Raw genomic sequence first — 25040 nt, forward strand, 5'->3', positions numbered from 1 at the left:
CATTTGATCATCTTGTACCACATGTTGTTGCTTGGCCGCATAATCGTCAGACTCGATAGTCCAATGGAAAAGATGCAGAGACTTTCAAATGTAAATGTGTCAGGTCCTCGGAAGACTGCTGTTAGCTCTCTCTTCGTTGAGATTTACTGCATAGCTTACGTAGTCTACGTGTGTAGCTTGCTTGGGGTCTCACCCTGAGCCAGGGTTGCGATTTGAACTTTTAACTACCTTGCTTTATGTCTGGACCCTTCAGACATGCTGCCAGTAAAAACGCATACTAAGTGTTGTGTTTTTCAACAAGACAGAATTGCGTCTACTACAAGTGAAATGTTTCCAGCCTAACCTTAAAACCTTAATGCATTTGAATCTGAGGAGCTTGGAGTCTCATCTCTGTCCAGTGTTTTGAAGGATGACATGTTTATCTCCTTAAAATGATATTTATCATGTCCTGCATTTCATTGCCATTCAGTCTGTTTATTTTTTTTATATTCTAGCTTTTTATTACAGAGAAAAATGTACTAGCATCCAAGAGACACAGTGGTTAATGCTGCTGTCTCCCACCACTAGGAAACTGGGACTGAATTCATGCTTTATATGTAGTTTGCATGCTTTTTAATGTCTGTTGTATGCAGTGTTTTATCTGTGTACTCTGTTTTTTCTCTCACATCAAAAATGAGTGTGATACATCTCAATAAGTCTGTCTACTTGATAAGAGTAGATCCCCTCCACAGAGCCTTCGCAGCACTCGGTCCAGCGCTTCAAAAGATGGTCAACCAAAGCTGATGCTGCACTTCCCTCCCTCCATATTTCTACCTATCCCACAATTGATTTCTTTCTGACTCCGGTTTCTGTCTCAAAAGCATAATGCATCTCTTTTCTACCCACTCCTTCTTATACCCATTTCAGGCCCAGCTGGTGCCTGATGATTATGGTGCCCACCGATTAAACAGCAATATAATTAAGTTGGTGTGCACTTCTACATACAGACCTCATCTGATATTAGCTAAATTTATGTGATGCGCTAACAAGCAGTTAAGATCATTAAATAATGCAATACAATGAAAATTCTCCCCGTGCAATGCTGTTAGCTCAAATGAAGTTTTAGTTCCTGTTTCAAATTTAGAAATCTGTGAAAATACTTTGAGGCTCATTGAACAGCACTCTATATGTGAATTTCCCATTGGGATTAATAAAGTATCTATCTATCTATCTATCTATCTATCTATCTATCTATCTATCTATCTATCTATCTATCTATCTATCTATCTATCTATCTATCTATCTATCTATCTATCTATCTATCTATCTATCTATCTATCTATAAGAATAAACTGAACTGAATCTGCAGATGAAGGTTTGATGTCCTATCCAGAGTTGTTGCTACAATATTCTCCCTGCGATCTTAAAATGGAAAAAAGGAGAGTACAAAAATGAGTGGATATGTGGGAACAATCCTATTTAAGGAACTGAGCATACACGTCATGCAGGTCATATCTTTGAACTTGAGTTAACAGCAGGGTCAGGCTTGGATGCCAAATTTACCAGCAGTTTAAGGATTCTGACGGCCCACTGGGTACAAACTGCATAGGCATGTGCATAAATCAGACATAACCTAAACATGCTACATCTTAGGGCCTCACAGAGTTTTAGATTTGCATATTTTTAAAGATTCTATGAAGCAGCCTTTCCCCCACATAGGGTTGTTATGCATTTTGAAGCCATTTTTGATGAGCTCATTCATTACACAGCCTTATACTCTATTAAAATTTGCCAGAATGGGCCTGTACAGCTTTGCAAGATGCTATATTATTACCTGATATATTGTCTGACACCTTTTGTCCAAGATGGCTTACAACATGGGCGGCACGGTGGTGCAGTGGGTAGCACTGCTGCCTCGCAGTTGGGAGACCTGGGGACCTGGGGACCTGGGTTCGCTTCCTGGGTCCTCCCTGCATGGAGTTTGCATGTTCTCCCCGTGTCTGCGTGGGTTTCCTCCGGGTGCTCCGGTTTCCTCCCACAGTCCAAAGACATGCTGGTTAGGTGTATTGGCAATTCTAAATTGGGCCTAGTGTGTGCTTGGTGTGTGGGTGGGTGTGTTTGTGTGTGTCCTGCGGTGGGTTGGCACCCTGCCCGGGATTGGTTCCTGCCTTGTGCCCTGTGTTGGCTGGGATTGGCTCCAGCAGACCCCCGTGACCCTGTGTTCGGATTCAGTGGGTTGGAAAATGGATGGATGGATGGACTTACAACATTTGAGATGCCAGGTGAAGTGGCTTGGTCATGGTCACACAGTGTCAGTAGCAGGATTTGAACCCACAGCCTCATGATTTGAGGTCCAAAGCATTACCCACTATGCCACCCTGCCTGCCTCCACATCTTGCCTTGCCCTGCCTAATGCTGATCCCTTCTAATGGTTTTCGAGGTGGAGTGGATTTTCCTCTTGCTAGCCCTACTTTCAAGGTTATTTCATCATTCTTAAAGCTAGTCCCTGAATCTACTAAAAAAAAGGAAAATTAAATATAGACCACAGTGGGGTGTCACATAGCAGTAGATGCTGTGTGGGAACAAAAGTTGAGTTGAGAATATTAATTGTAAAATTAAAGGAAAGCAATGCTTTCCATGTCCTGCGTTGGGCAGAGAGCTGCTTGGGTATACTCTGGAGCCCATCACTCTTGATTTGCATTAGGTGGGCCTGAAAATGAATGAATTTTAAGAACAATCAAAAATAATCAAAGTTTGGAGAGTGAAATACAACTGCTTATACCACACTTGACAGATCTGAACAGTGAACAGAGGACTGGGGAGGAAGTGATAGGCAAATTACAAGGAATGATTAGAAAATTATTATTTTATGGTGGAATGAAAAAAAGAAGTTGCCCACTTTCATGCTGTACCTTTTTTATAACTCTGAGAGACCCCTTACAAAACACCTTAGAAGATTTGTTGGTATTTCCACATTAGATTCTTTTCTTCTTCAGTTACTAATGCTCTGTAACTCCCGGCACTAAAAAGGCCTCAAATATTTATCCCCTCAACTGCGAGGAAGCACTTGAGAGTTTTACTGTACCTGCATGACTTAATATTTGCATGCTTTGCAAAAAAAGATCCCCAAGCAGCCTGCTGGGCTTCCATTCGATCTTGCTGACGTTTTCCGCTCATTCAGCACAATGCTGAATCATTTGCCTCACTTCATCTTATACCAAAGGGAGGTGTTGTGCACTGCAGACGTGCCAAGGCAGCATTTCAGCACAAACTTGGCACATTGGTGCCAGCTACCTGTCCCAGCACTCTGGTGCTACTGTATCTCACACTTGTGAGGTGAAGCTTGGAAGCACAAATACGTTTGTCTTCTTTTCTTTTTATGCAGCTTATTTTACCTCATTTTTTGAACCACTCTGAGCTAGCGCCGTAGAGAAGTTTGAATTTCTTCACTGTACCGTATTTGCCGCTAGCTCCAAGTGTATACAGACTTCAGTTATAAGAGCACCTCTAATGGTCATTATGAGAGAATGCTCTTATTACTGAAAGTGAGGGCTGCCTGTTTTATTATGCAGTATTCACATGCAGTACCTCTTTATGTTCAACACATGCACATAAATCCTTGAAAAATCTTTCCGAGAGCTTTGCAAAGTAAGTAGACTTTATGATGCAACTAGTGCATTGAAAGTAGGCTGTAATGACGTCTACACAGGTCAATATTTTAGTATCATCTCCAGACAGAAGAGCAGCTTCAGCGACAGACTGCTGTCACTGTCCTGCTCCACTGACAGATTGAGGAGATCGTTCCTCCCCCAAACTATGCGACTCTTTAATTCCATCCGGGGGGGTAAACGTTAACATTTAACATTATACATAGTTATTGTCTGTTTTTCACCTGCATTATTATCATTCTTTAATTTAATATTATTTATTGTATCAGTATGCTGCTGCTGAAGAATGTGAATTTCCCATTGGGATTAATAAAGTATCTATCTATCTATCTATCTATCTATCTATCTATCTATCTATCTATCTATCTATCTATCTATCTATCTATCTATCTATCTATCTATCTATCTATCTATCTATTTGTGGCTGGTACTGTTCATCTGTTTATGCCTAGGGTTTAGGAGGGTACAATTTACATTTGGTACTTAAAAATGTAAATTTTCTTCAGTTTTTCTTCACAAAGACATCACAGATGAATGGAAAAGAGTTACCAAGTAGTGTAATAGACAGTAGTACTTTAAGGCCTTCAAAACACAACTGAATAGGATTGAGAAGCAATGTTGGGCTGTTCATGTTAGAACTGTCCTAACATATTTTTTTTTTGATTTGATATATTTTATTAATCCCAGAGGGGAAATGGTCCTTTCGTATGACCTTTGGTGGATGGGGATGGGGGGGTTCAGAGCACAGGGTTACCCATTGTTCAACACTCCTGGAATAATTAAGGTTAAGGGCCTTGCTTAAGGGTCCAACGGAGTTGGATCATTTCTGACATTAATGGGACTTGAACTGGCAACCTTCCAAATACCAGCACAGACCCTTAGCCTCAGAAACACCACTCCACCTGATACATTATTATATTAAGTAGAAGTCAGACTGCTAAAAGTTAACAAAGCCTCCTGAAACTGAGTTCTCATTGCAGTCATTACAGCCATTAGCCACTGTTGAATCTCTACAGTAGTAACTATGACTGTGATTGAAAAGTATTTATTTCTGAAAGTACAGAAGGTACTTGAAGTGGATGCCAATTTTTCTCTTAAAGAAAACTATTGAGATAATACATTGATACAACAATTTTAGATAATATAGTACAATGTTTTCCTACTGAGTTATAAAAGGAGGTTTGGGGGTCTTCCAGTTGAGCAAAATAAGTCTACATGCAGTCTACATGCTACCAAACTTAGTTTTGTAATATCTACTCTATGTTCAAAACATAGAAACTGGAAAATGAAAGCTCATGTAATTATGCTAGGAGTCAAGTTAAAAACAGAAGTTGGTGGGAACAAAAACCTGCAGCCACAGGGGGCCTCCAGGACTGAATTTGGGAACTACTGGTATAGATGGCCAAGCTTGTTGAGCTAAGCGGCCTGTTCTCTTCACAGTTCTGTTCTAATGTTTCAATGTCATCTTTGACATTTTGGAGTGAAATAAAGTAAAGAAAACATTAGTATAGCAATGCCATTTGCATGAAATTTAATTTAATTGACCTCATACAAATACCACATCGATACAAACATACATAAGTAATCACAATCCCTGCATTACATAAAAAAACAGAAATGTGTTCCTATCAAAGCCTAATCCCAGCAGTCATTTTGCAGGAGTGTTGCATTTTTTTGTAAAGATGTTGCCTGCTGCTGTCAGTGTAACATTGTGCATGCGCATGCTCCGGCCGCCTGGTGTCAGCTAGTAAGGGAGATGTTAACGTAGAGTGCAATCAAGTCAAAATAATAAACAGAATAAACGTTGTAGGTGTGCATTTGATCCTACATGTGCTGACATTTCAATTTAATGTTCCCAGTTTAGGGTTGCACTGGATGTAAGACAAGAAGCAAACATGGTGGACTTTACGCCAATTCTTTACATGGCTCAATTGCACAGCCAATTGGATAAAAGTGTGCAGTATGCACACCAGAAAAAAAAAACATTCATAAAATGTCAGTTTAGTTTTCATCCAATTATTTGCTATGTTTGATATAATGAAGGCAAGTGATCGGGTAGTACAGCGGCCAGTGTTCCACTTTGGGGGATAGAAAAAGGGAATGGATGCTATATAGTATGCTGCTGCTGGAGTATGTGAATTTCCCCTTGGGATTAATAAAGTATCTATCTATCTATCTATCTATCTATCTATCTATCTATCTATCTATCTATCTATCTATCTATCTATCTATCTATCTATCTATCTATCTATCTATCTATCTATCTGCACGTGAAGGACTAAATGTACTGTATTTATAAAAATGAAAATGACCAAATCTGGCTATGCTTCTGGTCAGTTTCATGAAGGTACGTATATGGACTTTGGATTTAATAACTAGTGCTGGCTAGTAAAATGTGCAGTTCTTCATAGGTGGCGCAGTGGTAGTGCTGCTGCTTTGCAGTAAGGAGACTGTGGAAGATTGTGGGTTCGCTTCCCGGTTCCTCCCTGTGTGGATAGCGCTTTGAGTACTGAGAAAAGCGCTATATAAATGTAATGAATTATTATTATTATTCATACAAAAAAAGAAAAAGAAACACAAAACTAAAACACTGTCTGTAAAATATTATATTTTATAATAACTACATAACATATTTATTTAGTTTTTTGTAAGTAATGTAGCTAAGTTATTTTAAAAGTAACATTCCCAACACTGCAATTCCCCAACAGCCCATAAACAACCGATTTAAAAGAAACACACTAACACATGTGTTTTGTCTTGGTAGAGTAATATATTGCTCTACTTTCCCCTATTGTATTATTTATATGTAGCCTCTGTCAGAACGCCCTAAACTTCCACAGACTTACCACTGTTTATAAGGTATTATAGTATATAACTTATCCCCACCTTCCCTTCTATACCTATAGGCAATTAGGTGTAGTAAAAAGACAAGCAAGAGTTAGGTTACACATAAAACAATCTATTATTGATAATATTCATAAATAATAACAATATGCAAAGTACATTTGAATATTGTCAACCATACAACCTGATTAAATGGTGATGTGTAGTTTCAGGCGGCACACAGACTTGTAGTTATTTAAAATGTCTCTAGTTAAAGCATCATTCGGCTTTCTTCAGAACAGGCCGTATGTCTGTTTCAATATGGCTGCTAAACTGTGGTCTCCATTGTGTTGTCCTTTCAGTTCATGGTGTGATGGTCTTCATCAGTTGTTGGTTAGTAAGAGAGAGAGAATGTGGTTGAGCAAGCAGATTTATAGATTCTCTGTCCAACCCCTAGAGCCAATAGGGCATCATAGTACTTAAAGACCTCTGAGACAAGCCAATTCCAAACAAGCATACCTCAGACCAATTGGGAAATAGAACATCTTAATACCTGCCATCCCCCAAAACCATTTGTTGAGCTAAAGTTTCCTTGTGGAAGTTGAAAGACTTTAGCAGAGAAACACTCGCCAAACTGGTTTAAAGCACACAACCCAACACTGTCGTAAAATTCAAAGAAACTCAGTAGTAAAAGGGGGGGGGGGGGCAAACACGAATGCCTCTCACCAAAGTAACAGTAAATTACATTGCTTTGCCTAAATTACAAATAAAGACATACAAAATATTTATCAAGTTATATGCAAACTCTCACATCACAACAACATGTTCATCAGATTATTGCAGAAGACTCTTAAGGGCAAGATGCTAACTTGATGTATCTAATTATTCTGAATGTGCCATGACTTTGAACTGAAAGTTAACAAGGAGGGTTCATTAGGGGTGACATCACAGTGTTTTTGTTAACTTGCATACCATGGCTCTAAATTTATTTAAGTCTACTTTTTTGCAGTTATTCCCCTAATTTTCATAACAGTAATTTCTTTAGGGCACCTACTAATCAAATTTGGAGTAATTGGAATGCACAGCCTATGCTGGTACCAATGGGTGAAGTGCCCTGAACACAATGCCAGTCTACTCCGACACAGTCAGGTTCAAAGTCATTCAAACCTCCATCTGCCTAACAGCATGTTTTAAAACTATGGGCAAATCCAGAGGCATTAGAGGAACTCAGAAGTCTGGAGAAACAACAGATTTGCTTACAATTAGACCAGGGTTCAATTACAGAGCTGGCGTCACCATGCCATGTTTTCATTATAACTGTGACACAAATTCTCATTTAATAAATGTGTTTAACATGCAGCTGCAGTTTTGTAATATTAGTAATGTGCTGTCTGGTTCACTCAAGTACTGCAGTGTGGGCTGTCATTTGGGAATTACTGGAGCTGTAATGAAAGCTCAGTCAAAGTAGAAAAACAAAGCAGCAGCAGTGAGTGCTTTGACTGGCAGTCACTGAACACCAGGGCCATGTGCTGAGGTTTTATATGCGCATCCTGACTCCGCAATGCGATTCAAGGCAATTTAATTGATTGGGAGGATGAGGCTCCACCATGTAAGGTGGCAAGGTTTGGTGAGACTTTGGGCTGCCAGTAACCGAGCAAGCCAGCGGTTGTCACATTTTTACTGTTGTGAATTAAATTACAAGAATTAGTAAACACTAACCCTAACCCTAATTTGGCAGGAATTTCTTTTGGAGACAATATTGTGTCTGTTAAAAGTCACAGGCAGGACCTTTGATTGGTTCATCAGGCAAACCAACTTAACATTTAGAGATATGTCAAAATGCAGTTCAACTATCATGACTCCAGAACTTAAAACAGCATGGAAGTCATTTCAACACATCTTAATGCATGCAGGTCATTTTGAGATATCCAAGAAGACTTTGTGCTGTGGTTAACTGTGCTACCACACAGCTCTAGGGATTTGAGTTCAATTCCTGGGGTCTACATGATCTCACACAACATTTTGCAAGGCACTAAAACATGTATGCTGGGTTTAGAGTCATGTCTAAAGTGACCCAGTATGACCGATAAATATGAGTGTCAGTGTTTACTGTCCAGGGTATTGAGATTTTATCAAGTACTCTTACCTCTCAGAAAGAACCCAACTCTTTCTTTTTTTCTGCATGACCTGTTGAGATTATGGTTCAGAGTCTGCTATGGTTAATTTCCATCCATCCATTATCCAACCCACTATATCCTAACACAGGGTCATGAGGTTCTGCTGGAGCCAATCCCAGCCAGCAGAGGGCACAAGGCAGGAATAAACCCCTGTCAGGGTGCCATCGCAGGGCACACACACACACACCAAGCACACACCAGGGACAATTTAGGATCTCCAATGCACCTAACCTGCATGTCTTTGGACTGTGGGAGGAAACCCACGCAGACACGGGGAGAATATGCAAACTCCGCTCAGGGAGGACCTGGGAAGCGAACCCAGGCCTCCTAACTCCCGGGAAGTGAATTCATGTTTTCTAACTGTGAGGCAGCAGTGCTACCACTATGCCACCATCCACCCCTATGGTTAATTTGGGTTGTTATATTTGTTTGTGATGTCTCAAGATGAATTTCAGCTAACTTAGTTTAATGATAAACCATAAACCAGATACCGTGAGTGCATTTTGAGAGGTAAGATTTCAGATATTGTAAGATTTTCTGTGTTACCTTCTTAAATTACCTGGAAGTACGTATTTTTTTTGTAAATGTTACGCTTGCTAAATTTGACATCAAAGATGTGTTTAACTTGAAGTTTGTATACATTAGGACTTCAGAAAATGAATCAAATCTCTCTATTATTTTGATTATTTCTGTTGTAATTTCATTGTCATAAATAGCAATAAGATATGCTGCCACAAAAATGATCCATAAACCAGGCAAGAACATTCCTTAACCTGCCTAGAAATAGGCCTCATTTCAGGCAGCCTGACCCCAAACTATGCTTTGGCCTACACAGCCTTAAGATTAAACTTTGACTACACTAGTCTAAAAACAAACTCTTTATTAAAGAAGACATTTATTTGTAATAAACAAAAGAAGCACAAGAATTGTAGAAAAACAAAAATGAGGCAAATAGGATTTACCTAAAAAGGCATACAAGTCCCAGATCACAGTCTAAGAAAGAGTATCCACAAAACAAAAGCAGAAATCAGAAACCTGAACTCAATGAATATCAACAAACCACTGAAAGGTCTGCCCTTAGTTTTGGAATATAATGTTTGAGGGCGGTCCTTCAACAGTAACATCAGGTTGGCCCCGCCCCTTGGGGGGGGTCACCCACAAAGTACAAGCTAAACCTCCTGTTTGGCCCTTGTGCCAAAGAAAGGGCATTCCCGTGATCTCAAGGAGTACAGACCAGTTGCTATTACATCATACATGATGAAGACCTTTGAGAGGCTGCTCCTGAAACAGCTCCAGCCTCTGGTTACAGAACATCTGGATTTTCTGCAGTTTGATAATGTTCTTTGATTTTTCCAGTGCCTTTAATACCATTCTGCCTCATCAACTGGGGAAAATGCTAAAGGCTGTGCATCTTGATGCCCCCAAAATCTCCTGGATCATGGACTACTTGACCAACAGACAGCAGTTTGTGTGTCAGAAATGGTGGTGTGTGACACAGGAGTACCAAAGGGAACTGTCCAGTTCTGTGTACAGGGAACTCCTGCTCTGTTTACCCTCTACTCAATGTACTTCCAGCACAATGCCAGTGCTTGCCATCTACAGATGACTCCTCCAACACAGGCTGCATTAATAATGGAAACAAGTCAGAGTCCTGGAAAGTCGTGGAGGACTTTGACTTATGGTGCAGGGAGAACTATCAACAAGTCAATATCAGCAAGACAAAATAACTAGTGGTGGACGTCCAGCGTGCCAAGGAGCCTCTGAGACCTGTCACCACTCAGGGGGATGACGTGGAAATGGTGCAGAGCTACAAGTAGCTGGAGGTTCAGATAAACCGCAAACTGGACCGGTCTGACAACACAGTGGCACTGTACAAGAAGACCCAGAGCAGACTGTACTTCCTTGGGAGACTCAGGTATTTTGATGTATGTAGCAAGCTGCTGGAAATATTCGACCAATGCGTAGTAATCAGTGTATTGTTCTACACTGTGGTGCCTGGGAAAGTACAATGCCTGAACAAACTTATCAGGGGAGCCTGCTCCATCACAGGGCAAACCCTAGAAACACTGGAAGCTGTTGTGGAAAAGAGGATGGTGGCAAATAGGATGCCATCATGAAAAATCCCTTCCATCGCCTCCAGGAGGTCCTTGGAGCACATTTAGTCACAGGCTCATTCCACCATTGTGTGCTAAGAAGCATCTCTGGGGATCTTTTCTGTGCAGTGCTATCAGGCAATTCAGTGCTTTCTTGCAAGTTACTTGTTAAGTTCATTTTGAAATATCTGCACAATATTTATTTATTTGCTTATTTATTTATCAGCTGATTGATTGATTGGCTGTACTATCTGTCCTATGAGTCTGTATCCTAGTTTTTGTCTGTTTGTGGTGCAGTATGCATCTGAATGTCCCCAAGGGATTAATAAAGTTTATTAATCTAACCTAATAAGACAGCTGTACAAAATACATAGGAACTAATTAGTAAATAAACAAGGCAAAATTAACAAAAATACATAATTACAATAAACATATAAAAAAGAAGACATTGAAAAGGAAAATAAACAGAAGCTTGGGAACACACCCAAGCTGAAACATAACAATTTTCCCTTCATATTTCTTGGTGATTTTCTCTGCTGCCTCACAAATCCTGCAGACTTGGTTGTCAAGCTGTATAATTGGAAATGCTCTCCCGTATGTTTGTTGGGTTCTGTCAGGTAATCCTAATCATCCCCACATTATGAAGATTTGGTGATGAAGCTGACTGGTGACTCTAATTTTATAGACTAGATGTGTAAATAAATGTGCCCATCGATATACTGACACCCAATCCAGGGTTGGCTCTTTTCCGATGCTGTAGAAGTAGACTCTGCCTCACCACAACCATGGAACTGGACTGAGATTAGTACTGTAATAGTTAAAGGCCTGTTTTCTTAGGCAGTGCAGCACAGAGGCTAAGACATTTAACTGGGAGACTGAAGAATGCTGGCTCAACTGTCTGGCTGATTCTTTATGTAATATGAGCAAGTCGTTTAATCTGCCTGGGCTCATATTTGGATCAATGCGTATTTTTGCGAAAAAGGTTTCACTGTGTCTTGGTAAGTGCTTTTTGATGTTCACCTTGGAAGGCACGATATATTAAGAAGGTTACAAGTGTGCCTCAGAAGTTAGGTGGATCTAGCTTTATTATTCCGCGTAAAAGCTGTCAGTTGATATGCTGATTGGATTTAACTCTGCTTTGGCATAGCTATTCTGATGAGTAACAAATGCAAATGGGATACACCGCGGGCAAGGGCCAAGGGTGAAAACTGGAATAAATTGACAGATTTTTATTGTCTGACTAAAGAGTCATTGAAATCTGGTGCATATTTAGAGGTGCAAATAAACTAACACTCACTGAAGCATGAAATTCCTGCCATACTTTTCATATTGTGATAAATCTGTGGCATATTTTACAGCAAAAAAATGTCACTTGGCTTTGAGCTTTTACATTGTTTTTGAGATGTCCTGCTTTTTCATTCAATAAAGCCAAAACATGGAGAAATAACCAGAAAACGAGGAGCTAGTGGATTATTCATCCAGTTGTAATGGAGGGAGAGCTCTGTCAGATGGCCACTCCACTGACCAAATGATAAAGAGTGCTGAGGAAAGTATTGGGGTCAGCCTACTGCCCACTAACATTTCTAACCCTCTCACTGAAGTTGGTATGTTGTGCATCTTGAATATTTATATACCATATTTAAACAAATAGTTCTAATAAAGAAGAATACAGTACAAGAGGAAGAATACAGTACAAGAGTAAAACTCAAAGATTTATATTTTATTTAACAGAGTAAAACTACTTGTAATTCACAAAAATGTTAATATTATTTTTAGTATAGCCTCCTTGGTTCTTTAAATATTTCTCTCATCTTTTTATGATCTTCTGAATCATATATATGAGAATGATATTTTTGTTATTTACCACTGTTTAGTATTGCTGATGTTGACAGCACTTATTCTGCCACCTTTGTAACCCATATGGGTTACAAAATGCAGTTTTTTTGTCTGTCAGAAACTTTGGCCTCTTCTCATTACAAATTTACACCACTTTATTAAAAAAACAGCAGAGCTTTTTGCAGCATATCTCCTCTGGATACTCCATGTTTTGTTCCCACATTTCCAAAGATATGCCCATAAGTTTAAATTGGTCCTATGTAAGTGTGAATGTGTGTGTCTGTAAGCTTCACAGGATGAGTTCCTGCCTTGTGCCACATGCTATCAAGATAGGCTCCCCATGATCCTAAATTGGATTAGGCAGATTTGGGAATGTTATATTATATTAATAAAGCTATAGGGAAAGTCATACTCTGCTTCATGTTACAGTGTTTCCCAAACAGGCTGTAGCAATGTTAAATGTAGTATGTACCATGTTAAAGTGGTGCAAATAAACAGACAGACGATGGCAGCACAGTTACATTTTCAAGCAGGGTGAGTGGCAAAAGTTCCAGTCAATAATGAGTCTGGAGTCAGCGGAGAGACATCAACTGCAGGACTACAACAGCCAGGGTAAGCTAATAGTAAAACGCTGTGTCCTCCATCTCAGATTACTACATTAATCCTATATGTGCTGCTTTTGTTCCATCTCATTGGCCAATTCCTGTCATTCTTCCAGTTTTCTGCTTTATATATTTTTAAGCAAATTATCAAATATATGTACCTTCATGATAGCTTTTACCAAATGCCACATTTTCTGCTTTCTAGGTACACTTTATTTTTTCACCATTTTTATCACTTGTTGGGCCTTCTACAGAAACGTCAGGAAAACTACAAGTTGACCATTTAATGACTAGTGATTCATTTGCAAAGAAAATACACAAATAAAAAAAAACGGTAATTAGTAATGAGTCAAGAGCTTCTCCCAGCCAATAAATGACATGCTCCAGGTCCAGAATGATGTTGGACTTCCCTTTGGCAAGAGTTTATAAGGCAGAAGGGGATGAGCTGACATTGTAGGGAGTCTTCTGACAAGTTCTCTTTCATTCTAAAGCTAACTCAAATTTTCTTAATAGCAGTGTCACATCTGAATCCTTCCCCATATTTGTAGTCAGCCCCAAGGAAAACACAGGAAAGCTTAGAAAGGGTGGAGGGTTCCAAATGGGAAAACTTATTTTATTTCATAATTAAATGTGTTTGTGTGCTAAGCCTCTGCTTGCGTTTCCAAAGGCACAGAATATCATGACAAGTTCAGATGCACTTGTGATCATGACTGAGACAGCCCGGTTGAGCATGACAGACTCCTTTAGGGAAGGGCAGTATTGTGAGCTGAAGAAAACAGAGAGGTACAATAGATGGAATTACCTGCGATTACAGATCTTCTTCCACTTTGGCAAGTATGTTGGTGCGAAGGAAGCTGGCAAATATGTCTTCTACAACCCTTTTTTTGCTTTCCTTCACTTAGTTCCTTTAGGCATGTAAGAACAGTCACAGGATAGATAGATAGATAGATAGATAGATAGATAGATAGATAGATAGATAGATAGATAGATAGATAGATAGATAGATAGATAGATAGATAGATAGATAGATAGATAGATAGATAGATAGATAGATAGATAGATAGATAGATAGATAGATAGATAGATAGTGTTATGAATTTGCTGGGCTTCACAAAATCAAGAGCCTGGCTTTTCAAAGTAATACAGGCCTCAAAGCTCCAAAAAGGCCTAGCAAAAATGTAAGCCTTACCTGAAATCTTTCAGCCTACACCAACCTTGCTAAAAGGTGTAAATGCTTCACTATTCAAAAATCACTAAAAGAAAAAAGAGAAGCATGTACAACCCTTATCCCTCGTTAACAAAAACACAAAGCAATAATTCTTTATATTTAAAGAAATTATTTTAAAATTAATTCAGAAAAGCCATCATAAGGCAAACCAAAGAGAGCAAAGTCAGCCCACAAATTTATATTGTTTTTCTAAATGCAAACCAAAGTCCAAAAAAACAGAGATCCAGCACAAAGCACTTACAATAGTTGAAAAAACAAATCAATGAAAATGGTAGACAAAAGACATACGTACACTCTAATGCAGCAGCAGTCATGTTCCGGGCTGCTAGGCTCTTGAATAGGATAGGGGCCATCCTATAGCTGCATGTCTGAGGGTCCTGCCCCCTTAGGCATAACTCTTTAAGAAGTAATTTAACAAATACTATCTAAATAGAAATACAAATATCTATATAAATATAAGTATACATGATACTTATTATAAATAAAATACAAAAAGGGGAGAAAAGGATATTTACTGTATCAAGAAATACATAAGGAACAATAAAATTGGAAAATACTGTATAAAGGAAAGAGCCCTTTGATGAAACCCAAGCTGTTCCATAACTGATACAGTAGATAGGTAGTTAGATAGAATAATCAATCGATCAATCCCTTGGAGAGACTGGAGACAGCGGACTATATAAATAAAATCAAAAATACACACTCAAGTCTGAGTGGTTAAATAAATAATCCAATCATTTTGGTAATTAACTATTTGAAATTACACCTCACAATCCTGAATAAACTTAAATAGGTTACACAGTAACTGCTGTTTTATGTTATGCTATGTTATGTTATGCTGAGCTAAAATGTGAAAAAGTAAGTAGTCTTTCCAGAGAAGATATATTGAAACATCTAATGGCAGCTGTCATCCCATGGTACAATTAGCTTTGTGTTGTAAGAACATGGCACGTTGACCAGGGATTGTTCTTCTGCTCTTTTATTACGACTGCTGCGTTTGTAGTCCATCCATATTTCTGTCCAAGTGTAGCTCCAGGTATTGATTTCGTTGGACCACCTGGACTGATGAAAGCCATGGTGTTCGTGAAGTCCACCACTATCTCCTCAGTTGTGCTGTTGTTGAACTGCAGATTGTTCAGACCTGTACTACTCAGTGAAGACATCCACCAGGCCTCTGTTTTTTTCCTCCTCATATTTACCATTTAGACCCCTATCACAGGAGGGTTTAATATCTTAGAATTATGTTTAAGTTAAGTCAGGAAGGGAATCAGAGCTCCGTTGTCATTGGCATTAATAGTATTTACTGTCCAAAACATCAAAACATGACAGGTAAAATTAGAAGAACAAAGTACATCAACCTTAATTCAATTTCTTTGTCCAGGCTATTCAAGCATTTTTGAATGTGTGATGTGCCTATCCAAAGGGATAAAGATACTAGAGTGATTCCCAAATAAAACCTGGAATTAATATCTGCATAAGAAATTATTTGCAATGTCCGTCCCAACTAAAAAGTTCAGCCAAGATCTGATTTGAAAATACTTGTCATGTAACAACTAATGAAACCCAGTGAAATGGCTAACACCTCAGAAACCATTCCAAGGCTTCTTTGTGCTAATTGGATTTTGAGCCGGAGGCCTTTCAGTCTGTGAAAAATACTGTAGATGTTCACACCTAAGTCTTTTTCATTTCTAGCTAGGAAAAAATCAATTCGTTTTCCTTTTGTTTTGGATAAAACTATTTGATTAAGTGTAACAGAAGAAAAAATTCCTCTCCACTCTTACAGGACCAATGTGCTACAAAAATGAACAAGTTAGGAAATACCCTCATGGCATAACATTTGTGTATTATTAGGGACTTAGTTTACTATTGTGAAAGTTGGAACAATTTCAATTTTTGTTTATTTACTTCATCATAGAGACATATATCACATTTATGATTATTGAATATTTTTGTAGCAATGAGTCATATCTAGAAATAGCTGTCATAACTGAATATAATTAAAATGTATTAGTAGAGTGAATAAAGTTTTTTAAAGGTATTTTATAGTATCAGGCACTTAAAAGCTGAGACCAGATAGGCGTGTAGTTGCTAAAATGGCTTTCATAGGCACTAGGTAATGAAAGAAAGCATTTTTAGGTTGTTGTTAGTTGTTGGGTGTGGACAAACTATAGCAAATTGTAGTTCATATTTTTTAAATACTTTTTTTTTAATTAGCAGCCAATGGGGACTTAATTGATGTTGAAGTCTCAAACTAAATTGTTGGTTGCAATGGACCACAATGGTATCAGGTCATAGTGGCAATGTGGCAGTAAATGATAGTGTCGAGAAATGCTGAATCATTATTAGAATATTTTCATATAAAGAAAATACTGAATACATGTAGAATCACTATATGAATAGTAAGGTGCCATCTGAAATCGGAGCAATTTCCCCAATCCTGAAGTGAGTCTGGTATCTCAGATGGGACTTTCCCTAATCCATAAAATACAAAAAGAGGACAGCCCAGGCTCAAAACAAGTAAAATTCACAAAGGAGAAGAGGAAACCATAAATGACTGTGATCCAAAAACAATACAACAAATTTAAGTGCAAAGAAATATATAGCAAAGAAAACAAAATTAATGCAGAAAATAAGCAAACAACAACACAGCGCAAACAAAACCACTTGGTATGTCAAATTTAATATTTTACAAAACAAGTAAAATATCCAGAAAACCAAAAATAAAAAAACAAAAATGATGAATACAATATCATTTTCAATGTCTTTCTGGAGAACCAGCCTCTCTTCCTGGAATAATATATGGGCACAGAATGGTGGTCCAGCTCTGACGACATAATGGCTCTGCCCCTTGAAACTCTATATGAAGGGTGTGGTGCAATCAACTACATAGACCAATACAAAAATAAACATAATTCAATAATTCAAAACAAAATAATATTCAAAACATTACATACAAAAGAACAAAAACATAATCATTGCCATAATACAAACAATAATAATATCTAAAGGATAAAGAATATTACAGAAATAACTCATGTTGCTACAGGCTACTTAGAAAGGTGGGTCTGTATTTGACTTTTGGAAAAATTAAATGAACAGTTTTGGGGAGCTTGGCCTGATCTCATCAAAATTGTTCAAATGTCAACCTAGCTTAACCTCCTGCTACTGACACTGTGTGATCATGAGCAAGTCACTTCATCCATCCATTTTCCAACCCGCTGAATCCGAACACAGGGTCACGGGGGTCTGCTGGAGCCAATCCCAGCCAACACAGGGTACAAGGCAGGAACCAATCCCGGGCAGGGTGCCAACCCACCGCAGGACACACACAAACACACCCACACACTAGGGCCAATTTAGAATTGCCAATCCACCTAACCTGCATGTCTTTGGACTGTGGGAGGAAACCGGAGCGCCCGGAGGAAACCCACGCAGACACGGGGAGAACATGCAAACTCCACACATGGAGGACCCGGGAAGCGAACCCAGGTCCCCAGGTCTCCCAACTGCGAGGCAGCAGCGCTACCCATTGCGCCACCGTGCCGCTCAAGTCACTTCACCTGCTTCAATTTTATAAAGCAAAATAAATGTAACCAATTGAATCTCAAAACATGTAAGCTGCTTTGGATAAAGGAGCAAACCAAATAAAGAAATAAACAATAAAAATAGCCAAGGAAGCAGGCCTAACTTCCCCAAGCCTGCCAAGAGGGAGTGCATCAAAAGGTAGCCCAGTTTTACCTGAGTGGGTGACTTAAGCCTACACTGGGCTAAAATGCATTTAACTCTTAAAGTTTGAATAATATACTGAAATGTCTCAAAATACTCACATTAGGGAAGAGAAAACAAATGCTGTATAGTACAGAGCAAGGCAACAAAAAATCTTTATAAAAGAAAAATTCATTAATAAAATTAAATTAAAAAATAATAAAATCCTCAAAAGAGCAAAAAAAGAGGCAAAGGAAATTGCTAACAAGTCACCCCAAATATATGAGTCCCAAACATGATCTAAAAATCAAATTCCAAAAAACAGAAGTAAAGTGTCAAAAAAAGCTGGTAAATTTAAACTAACCAACCACCAAGTGCATACAATGTACCACAAAGGGCTTCAATTCCCAGGATCCCTTATGGGACTCGGAGCAGCCCCTCAGTGGAGACTAACTGGTGGCCCCACTTCTTGGGGAACCACACAGAAAACATAAAGAACATGAAAGAACAAATTTAAGCACTTAGAAATGACATAATAAACAAAACTGACATTAAATAAATAATTAGGAAAATAATAATAAAAATACATAATAATATTGCCATAAACAATGATAATAAAAGAATCTGAAATGAGCAAAATAGACATACAGGAATGTAAATATAAGCCAGAGGGTAAACATGAAGGCTGGCAGCTTCAGGCAGTTTTGAATATTCCAAACAAGTTGTTATTTCAAAAAACCCAGAAAACTCATCAGACTTTGTTTAAAGCTTTTTTTTTTAAGTCCAGATAACTAGTGCTGAAACAGAGTGTGCTGTAGGGAAAAGTAAATCAATAGTCGTAAAGCAACCGTTGGTGTGGCAGTTAATTTGAGTGCAAGTCAAGACTGTACAGAAATTCAATGCCCAATTTACTAAACAAATGGAAGCCATCTTTAGAAGGTACACTCAGTTAAGTCAACATATTTCATCTTTAATGGGAGGAAGATCCTCCAGTGTGTGTGTGTAACATTAGGGAGAACTATTCATTCTCACTAAAATGCTTAATGTAATCTGCCATTATTAAAAGGGAATATCTCGTTATGTTGAGACGGAATGTTGTAATAAGGGGGCATGAATAAATGAAGTACTCATCCCATTTAACTGGTTTTTTTTTTACAGATTTAAATGTAATACCTTCAACTCATTGCCTCTGAAATTAATTTATTTTTTCTAACTTGCACTGTTTGCTTCACATACACTCTTGGAAGTTCCAAGCTGTTTGACCATAGACAGCTTGCATTCCCTTTGTGTGGCTGTAGGTGGTGCTTTGTAAATCCCTACACTGTTAAATTATTGCACGTATATAGTCTGCAGTAGGAAGACTTTGGTGAATCAAAACTAAAATGTGTAACAGTGTATCATAGAGCTGCTTTTTTTTTTGCACTTCATGCATTTTTTTTCTTACAGTGTTTTGTGTCTTACTGATAGTTTCTAAGATCAGAGAGTGTTATTAATTTGTAATTTTCAGCACCAGAAAGTTATTTATCATTGTATTTTTTTGGTTAGAGTGATGCCATTTTGTGGTTCATTGCCAAAATTCAGCAAGTTGTTGCAAAGCTCTGATCATAACTTATTGTGATGCCTCTGCCACCTGGGCAGCAACATTCAAGTTTATGGATATTCTCTAAACAAAAAAAGAAAATCTTCACACCTGTGGAAATAATTCATTTTTCTGGTTAAGGACTTAATGCTGTGTCCCTTTGACTGTGGTACTTGATTTACGTTTAGGGTTTTGTCACACAATCATTCTATCTATCTATCTATCTATCTATCTATCTATCTATCTATCTATCTATCTATCTATCTATCTATCTATCTATCTATCTATCTATCTATCATAGCAGGGCGAATAATAAGGCAAGGTGAATCCAAAAATAATTGGGGCGTCAACCATGTAAAATTCCATTTAATTCAAACAAAAAGAAACTTCAAATAAAACAAATGAAATGTGTCGATGGCACTATAATGACAGGCCAGTTACCTTTTAAATCAGTCATGTGGCCTTCTCTGAGACTCTCTCCAGCAAGGTCATATCCAAATGAGACTCCACCTTCCTGGATCATTTCCCCTTTATACTGGAAAAAGCAGGGCCTCTTTGATTTCACTGTCCTCATTGGACGGTTCCTTGAGGCTCTGATGGATAAAAGGAAACAAGACTGTTAGCGACAGAGCCTCGTCTCATCCCAGGGTGGTACCACATACCTTAGGTGAGCCCAGGAGGTAATCCACTGGCACGCATACATGAAAATATATATCTGTCTCCAATTATATTTTAACCTGACATTTACAGATGTGAGAAAAGTGGTGTGGAGGATGGTGTAGCCCTTCCTGACATAGCCTGATCTGTGGTGTGAATGAACAGAGTAGCGAGGCTTGACTTGGTGTCATTTGCTTGTTAATGGCAAAAATGTTGAAGCTTGGCTGTGAGAAAGAGCAACGAGCTGGTGTACAGACTTACAGCAAGGATGCAACAATTAAGCTCCAAATGAGTGTTTATTTTGTAAATAAAAGACAAGATTTTTTTTCAAGGATGGAAATTTAAATTCTGGGTACATGTTTTAACACATTATGTCAAAATGAATATCATGTTTAAGGCAAAAAGTTGCAAGTGTGGCTGTAAATATGGATGAAAACGTAAATGCGAATAATGCTATAATGATACAAACCTGTGTGTATTTCAAAGCATGGCGCTTGCATTTTACTTTAATAGATCTGAAGTGTAGACTTTGATGTTTGGTTATTTTTAGCTGCTGTCGATCTTCTCTTGTCTATCTAGAAGGAGACCACAGTGCAGACGATTCTATTCCTCTGTTACTTGCTCATTGATGGTGCTGTTTTGGGCTTTGCATCTTTGGGCTGGTGCATGTTTATGGTTCTGTTCATTGCAAAAACTGTTCAAAATATAGTCTGATTGATGAGTTAAGACTCAAATGTCAGCTAATATTTTAAAATGGAATTGCATTATTTCACAATAAGTTGCTTCTCAGTTCTGAAACTGTGTGGTTTTCCATTAATTGGCACATTTCGCTCACTCACATCTTCTATAATTTGTAGAAAATGAGGTCTGAATGAAAATATCAATTCTTGTAATTATGAAGTTATTTAATATGGTTGCTGTGGGGCACATATGATACTGTACACATGCAGATAATGAAAGAAATTGTATTATTTCTGAGTTATTGCAGTTGTATATCACAGGTAGTTAGATAGATTAATGTTGATAAAGATAAAGAATTTTATCACAACAAAGAAATAATGTTGTTTTTTTTATTATAGTGTTTATTAATGTTTTATTTCTAAGTGTTCTAATCTAAAGAAACAGACATAATGATATGCGGTGGTGCATTAGTCAGATTAACAGATTTTTTTTTTCTGTGTAGATATTAAAGCTACCAGGACAGATTCTGGGATCCTAACATACACTACATGCAAGGCAGTGTGCTTGTCAGTCACTATTGGGGATGATCATCAAGCACAGTACTGACAAACATCTTTATCCTACAGTGATTTAGGACACTTTTTTAAAATAAGGGAGCTGCCTTTCATTTCCTTTGTTTTTTTATTCCAAGACAGTCACATTCACAGTGGATTGTAGTCTCAGCAACAGTGGTTTTATGACTGAGTATATGCAAATGGAAAAATGACAAAATATCTCTAAAATCTCGACTTATCTCATTGCCCTTCTTTTTGTTTTGCAGCTGTTTCCTTCATGAGATACAGCGCTTCAGCCTTTGGATTTGCTGTAAGTATCTCTTTAGGTATTTTCTAATATCTAATTAACTTATTGCATATGTCCTCTTTACTCTGATCTATAAGCATAATAAATGTATACAGTGTGCCATAATCTCCCCAAAAATAATTGACTTTTCACAGAATTACTGTTGAGGTTCACATGGATTAAGAGTTCTTGTTCTCTCATGTGCTCTTAATCTCTACCTCTCAGAATCACGTCAGCACCCTGTTATCTAAAGGCCCTTTCCCACCAGCATGCTGTTCTAAACATCTAACAGGAGATTGCCGGAAAGAGGGTCAGTGTGAAGTAAGATGGATTTAAGTTTGCTAGGAAGTTTGTATTTTTTCTTCCTGGTCATAGCCTTCAAGAATTCCTGGGCATTTACAGGCTCTGCTTATGTGTGGATTTAAAGCTATATAATTGTCTTATTAAGTGACCAAAAACTTTTCAAAAGGCTTACATAAGACATCCTGACCTTATATGTGCAACACAATTGTAAGACCTAACTAATGATGTTTGTAAGTGTTGTAAAAGCCAGCCCTGACACAGACAGACATAGGACACAAGTTCAAAGCACACAGGGCCATTCCCATTCCCACAAGCTCAACAGAGTCCAGCACAAGCACAGCACAATACAATACAATAAGTCTTCCTTCTTTTCTCTTTCTTGCTCCTCCACTCTCCCTTCGGCAAGCTTCGTCTTCCTCCTCCTGATTCTGGCTCCTGGAGTAGTGGCTGCTGGCTCCTTTTATAACAAACCCAGAAGTGCTCCAGGTGCTTGAAGACCTATTTCCAGCAGCACCTGCGTGTGGCAGAAGAGCTGCTCTGTAGGGCTCAGTAGCAGCTACAGCATCCCCTGGCGGCACTCACAGATCCCAACAGGGCTGCACCAAACTCCAACTCCCATGAAGCCCTGCGGGAGTCTTAAGCACAGGCTGCAACCCAGGGGGGCTGCCATCTAGCGTTCCGGGGAAAGTACTGTCAACAACAACAACATTTATTTATGTAGCACATTTTCATACAAATAATGTAACTCAAAGTGCTTTACATGATGAAGAAAGAGAAAAAAGACAAAAATAAATAAGAATTAAAATTAGGGAACACTAATTAACATAGAATAAAAGTAAGGCCCGATGGCCAGGGAGGACAGAAAAAAAAAAAAAAAAAACTCCAGACAGCTGGAGAAAAAATAAAATCTGCAGGGGTTCCGAGGCCATGAGACCACCCAGTCCCCTCTAGGCATTCTACCTAACATAAATGACCTCAATCAGTCCTCATTGTATTCAGGGTTCACATGGAAGAACTTGATGATGACGGTCATGTGGACCTCTGGCCTCCAATCCATCAATGTAGGGACTGCACGGTGCTTTGATCATGTGGTGGTGGCACAAATCACCACCACAAAAAACTGGAAAAAGAACAGCAGAGAAAGTAGGGGTTAATACGGATTTTGGATCCACCATGAATAATAATGATAATTAATTGAATATACAGAGCATCAAGATTAAACTAAGATGAAGCTATGAGAAAGCCATGTTAAAATAATGTGTTTTCAGCAGTGTTTTAAAGTGCTCCACTGTATTAGCCTGGCAAATTCCTATTGACAAGCTATTCCAGATTTTAGGTGCATAACAGCAGAAGGCTGCCTCACCACTTCTTTCAAGTTTAGTTCTTGAAATTATAAGCAGACACTCATTTGAAGATCTAAGGTTACGATTTGGAGTGTAAGGTGTAAGACATTCTGAAATATAGGATGGAGTGAGATTATTTAAGGCTTTGTAGACCATAAGCAGTATTTTAAAGTCAGTTCTAAATGACACAGGTAACCAGTGTAGTGACATCAAAACTGGAAAAATGTGCTCGGATTTTCTTTTCCTAGTTAAGATTCTTGCAGCTGCATTCTGCACTAGTTGCAATTGATTTATGTCTTTTTTGGGTAGTCCTGAGAGGAGTGCATTACAGTAATCTGGTTGACTGAAAACACTGACTTTTGCTGTCCTGACCAGGCTTGCTCCCCCGGTCCATGCAAGGGAGAGGCATCCCAGCCAGGCAAGGACCCTGGCCATCGGCCACAGTATGTATTTTTTAAATTTGAATGCTGAGCGCAGAAATATGTTTTTGTTTTCCAAGTTTAGTTACATGAATGCTATCTAGGAATTGGTCTTTCCTCCTCATAAGGAAGCTGTTATCCATCAAAGCTAGTCAAACATCTGTTATGGCAGGTTGATATTGGACACGGCCACATGTCATCTTTTTCATGGCTTGTTTTGTGTTGGTAGGGTACTAGGATGACCCTAATCTCCTTTTCAGAGTTTTTATTATTTATTTATTAGATCTTAAAAGCAATCCTCAAATCCTATCTCTAGTCTTTGTATATTTCTTACCAGTTGTTCACTGTCAAGGTTGACTGTGACAGTAGGTCAATACATCCCACTTTCTTTTACATCTCTAACACCAGGTAGTTATATAAAGTTTCAGAAAAAAACAGGAGAAAATGTTACGTTTTTATTCATACATGAATTACCTTTAGATATCCATTTTTCCCAAAATAGAGCAAAATAAGTGTTGGTAAAAAAAAACAGTCTGATTAATAAACAGTTCATCTTGCATGTATAGCTCTCAGGTGACTCTCTGTCTCAGTATGTTGATTGGTCTCTAGTCCAATGTGGCCTAGCAGTTCCCTTGGGTGGAATGGCCGTGTGGATGAATGGAGCAGAGAGAGGTTAACCCTTAATTTAAAGAAATCTAATGGCTTCTTGACACACCTCTTGAACCAGTGGGGCTGTATTGCATCAGCTCCCTCTCAGGCAGACTCAGTCACTGTGAGTGCCAGTCAGCAGCATGTCCTTTCATTTTGACCACCTGTATTCCCCCAGGCTAGTTGGGCAGTCAGTTACCGCCAGACCAATACAAAGCCTTCAATCCCCTAGTCCAACACTTACCAAAGGTTCTTATCTTATCTAGTCATAAATGTGCCAGAGAAACAATGGCTCATCCAGCTTTCCTGCATTTTAAAATGAGATATTCTTTAACATCAACTTCCTTGTCAGGGTAAACATTTTAAAATTAGACTGCTGCTCTGGCATTTGACAGACCAAATTCACCTACAGTATGATAGATAGATAGATAGATAGATAGATAGATAGATAGATAGATA

General features: G+C 38.4%; 1 protein-coding gene across 1 annotated transcript in view; it reads left to right on the top strand.

Moving 5' to 3' along the window:
• Positions 1 to 25040, top strand: part of tmem163a (transmembrane protein 163a) — a 341502-nt gene that overhangs the window by 195220 nt on the left and 121242 nt on the right. The window contains 1 exon segment of the mRNA XM_028806568.2: positions 21849 to 21892. Within this exon segment, the coding sequence (XP_028662401.2) occupies positions 21849 to 21892 (44 nt within the window).

Source organism: Erpetoichthys calabaricus, chromosome 8 (assembly GCF_900747795.2).
Source record: "Erpetoichthys calabaricus chromosome 8, fErpCal1.3, whole genome shotgun sequence".
In the NCBI taxonomy this organism is placed as follows: domain Eukaryota; kingdom Metazoa; phylum Chordata; class Cladistia; order Polypteriformes; family Polypteridae; genus Erpetoichthys; species Erpetoichthys calabaricus.